Below are 3,449 nucleotides of genomic sequence, written 5' to 3'. Positions count from 1 at the left end.
GGTTATACTCTCCACTTCAAGTGATGGTTTCCGTTAACTCTTTTGAAAACTGAGAAAGTTGAAAGTGATCACCATAATAGTCTGGTGGTATAATATATTCATTTGGACCTATTCAGCTTTCCCTACGTTCCAATGAATAATTTTACCCCCATTACAAGCTTCATCGTTTGCATCCGTTCTCAGCAACTCGTTTTCAAGTTGCTTCCCTACTAGAATCCTGTGTTACTGGACCGTATGCCGTCTTTTATTCCAGCACATCCTCCACTCCTGCTGTATTCACGTAATTTTACAGCGTAACTGTCTGCTTTATCTTTACTTTCCTTTGTAAAGTGTTATTTGCTGAAATTTCCCTTAATTAGTTTACATGACAGTAGGACTGTAAGAAAGTCATGAAGAAATTTTGGGCGTGGAAACTTTGGTCGCGGTCCGATTTCGCTTTTACTTTACTTTACTTTACTTTACTTTACTTTACTCCTTTCACAAATCTTTATGGATAATAATCTATTAAGATAGTAAGATATTGGTCCACTTTTCATGCTGTCAATCTGCAAGATAAAAATAAATTTTAATTTTGTTTCAACCTGAGCAAAATGTATATTACGTACAGTATATAATCAACGTTATATTCGCTCAAGAACAAAAATTATTACTATTATTATTATTTAAACTATAGAAAGTTGTTACCAGAAAATATCACAGAGTTTCTTAATATTCGAGAATGGATTAGTGGAATGTTTGTTGCGGAGTTACGAAACTAGAAATATTTAATTTTTAAGCTGCATGATCAACGGCTTACAACAGCATTCTTTAGAATTCAGTGATTTTTGTGGGGGAGAACATTAACTTGAATATATTTGCCAACCACAGATTTAAAATCGGCTGGTCAAGGTAGCCGCGCGGTCTAAAGCATGAACTGTCTTCGCTCGCTCGGAAGTCGGGATCGTGGGTTCGAATCGCACTGAAGGCATGGCTGTTTGGTGTGTGTGTGTGTTTATTGTGTGTTTGTGTTGTCCTGTATTTAGGTAGAGGCCTTGCGATAGGTTGATCACTAGTCCAAGGAGTCCTTCCGTCTGTGAAAGAAAATGATTACGGAACTGAATAAGAGGCCGGGGCTGTGAATGGGCTGGAAGAGCCATCGAAATATTTAAAATATACCCCGAATTGACATTTTGAACAAACAAGTTACTGCATACGTATGTTCAGTTATCTTTATGTTGAAGCGGTTTGACTTATTACTGTTATATACAGATGCTTGAACACAGCTACACTTACCACTGCAGCTATTAAGACGTATAGGAAGATTTAAAAAATCTCTCCTCATTTAAACAATGTTTCTACCCTTTATTTAATTTCAGAAATTTGCACTGCCCCTGTAATGAGAATTGTAAATCGATTCCCAATTACCAAACGCAAATTATTGCTCTGTTTCTGCAGTTCATCGGCTCCTTGAAATTGTTCATTCTTAACTATCACATCTTGCTTTCCACACTTACGAAGGAGATAATGGCGACAGTATTAACGGAACTTAGCAACTATTTTCGACTAAAGAATTTAGTAGTGATGCTTGAACACCGGTTTCCGTCTCGGATAAAATAACCACCTGTCGCTGATGAGATAATTAACGAACATCTCTTCTATGAAACCCGGATATCACCTAATGCACCTACAAATTTTTACTCATTTCAAGCTTTCTGAATACAGCTGAAGATTCTAGGAACTTGGTCACTGCTTTAGATTTTTTAATATTTGAGAGACGGAGGTGATTCCGGTAGCAGCCCCCATTTTGAGTACAAGACCTCAAATCGGAGCCGAACTATTTGTTGTGACATTTCATCAGTCCTTTAGGGCTTTATTTATGACGAAACATATTTGTCTGTCTACTTCCAATCACGTACAGAAATTTCTTTGTGTTGTTTCGTGGTCATTATGTTATGCAGTAGATGCGTTGGAGCTAATGTTCCCATTGAAGTAATTCTTCTGGTGCAAGGTCGGGTCTAGAAGAGATAGGGTGTCTTTAATAAACTCTTTCGATATGTTTAAATTGAAGTTACAGACACTACAAATATTGGAGTGTATTTGCCTTGATCTATATATTTATATATACAAGCTGATAAATTTAGTGCATTAAATAAATAATTTTTGAACATATAATAAAGATGAAGCGTCACATCTAAATATAAATTCATATTTCTTCCATATGTATATAGAAAATAACATAGCTGGATGCGAAATTTTTAAATAAACACAAGTAGGGTTATTCGCGCCAACAATTAGATGACATAAGATCTATAACTCTGCAGATTAGCTACACTTGATGTAACTAATGTAAGTCCCTTACCGAGTGTTGTGCTGATGACGATGATTGCTGTCATCACTAAGTTCCCAAGTTGTGCCATGACAGCGTGTCGAGCGTCCTACAAATTTCGCACCAATAAGTCACTGCTGGGCTCATGTCACGTCACCACAGGAGGACAATGCCTTGTCATCACCCCCGTCAAACCCAAAGCCTTTCAGAACAGCTCTCCAAGTATATTTGCTATACCACTGATTTCTTTGGGAGAGGTTGCTACTTTTTAACCGTCCGGCACACGCGACACACAGCTACTGGGGCTGACTTGTTTGTTCACGACTCGCGCCACAACTTTCTGCAGAATACTCCTCACGTTTGCGCCGGCGCAAAGGGCAACCACGTGCTGCCGGCTTTGATCAATCCCTGTCCCACAGTTGTTATGCTTCGGCCGAGATGTCGTTCTTACTACCGTCATGCTCGCCGGTCGAGGTTGACAAACGGTCTCCAAGTTATTGTATTCACTGGAGGGTATAAAACATGAACCACGACAGCCCATCATACATACTCTTGGAACCATACATACATACAGCACAGAACGCCTGTATTCAGCACCTAGTAACTAAAATTGAGGTGTCAGTAAAAGTAAATTTGTCCCTGTGCTTAACGAATTAAGCACTACGCCTTAAAGGAGTATGGGGAAGTGGATGTATTGATCCACATTTTATTGATCTCGGCACTAGCTGGCGGTGAGTGCTCAGCTTAATGCTCCTGTCGCTTTACCCCTAGGGAAGGAGGCCCCCGTACCCATTGGATAGGAGATTGGGTGGACCACAGAGCCGGTCCGGAAACGTGGAGAAGAGAAAATTCTTGACACTACCGGAACTCGAACTCCGACCCCTCGATTAAAATGTCAGTAAGATTAAGAAGTCGAAGCAAGTAGTAAAAATATGACTATTTTTTTTTCATTTTAAAAGTGGAGAATTCTAAATTATTGACACATGACTCTTAATTGTTGTATTAATTCCAGAGAAAGAGGCGCTTTACTGTAAGGATAGACTGCAACTTACTTTAAAGATAATAGAATTTAGCTTTATGAGTTGGCATTTCGTAGTACGTGAGCGTAATCTTTTATGTGGATGAAAAACTTTAATGTTTTACA

General features: G+C 38.8%; 1 protein-coding gene across 1 annotated transcript in view; it reads right to left on the bottom strand.

Annotated features, from left to right (window-relative positions):
- The window catches only part of LOC111865146 (limbic system-associated membrane protein), a 239,771-nt gene extending 237,153 nt beyond the window's left edge, over positions 1-2,618 (bottom strand). The window contains exon 1 of the mRNA XM_023852912.2: positions 2,339-2,618. Within this exon, the coding sequence (XP_023708680.1) occupies positions 2,339-2,396 (58 nt within the window). The 5' untranslated portion in view covers positions 2,397-2,618. The remainder of the gene's footprint in view (positions 1-2,338) is intronic.
- Positions 2,619-3,449: the final 831 nt, after the last annotated feature.

Source organism: Cryptotermes secundus, unplaced genomic scaffold, assembly GCF_002891405.2.
Source record: "Cryptotermes secundus unplaced genomic scaffold, Csec_1.0 scaffold92, whole genome shotgun sequence".
In the NCBI taxonomy this organism is placed as follows: Eukaryota; Metazoa; Arthropoda; class Insecta; order Blattodea; family Kalotermitidae; genus Cryptotermes; species Cryptotermes secundus.
This window is presented reverse-complemented; position numbering and strand designations above follow the sequence as displayed.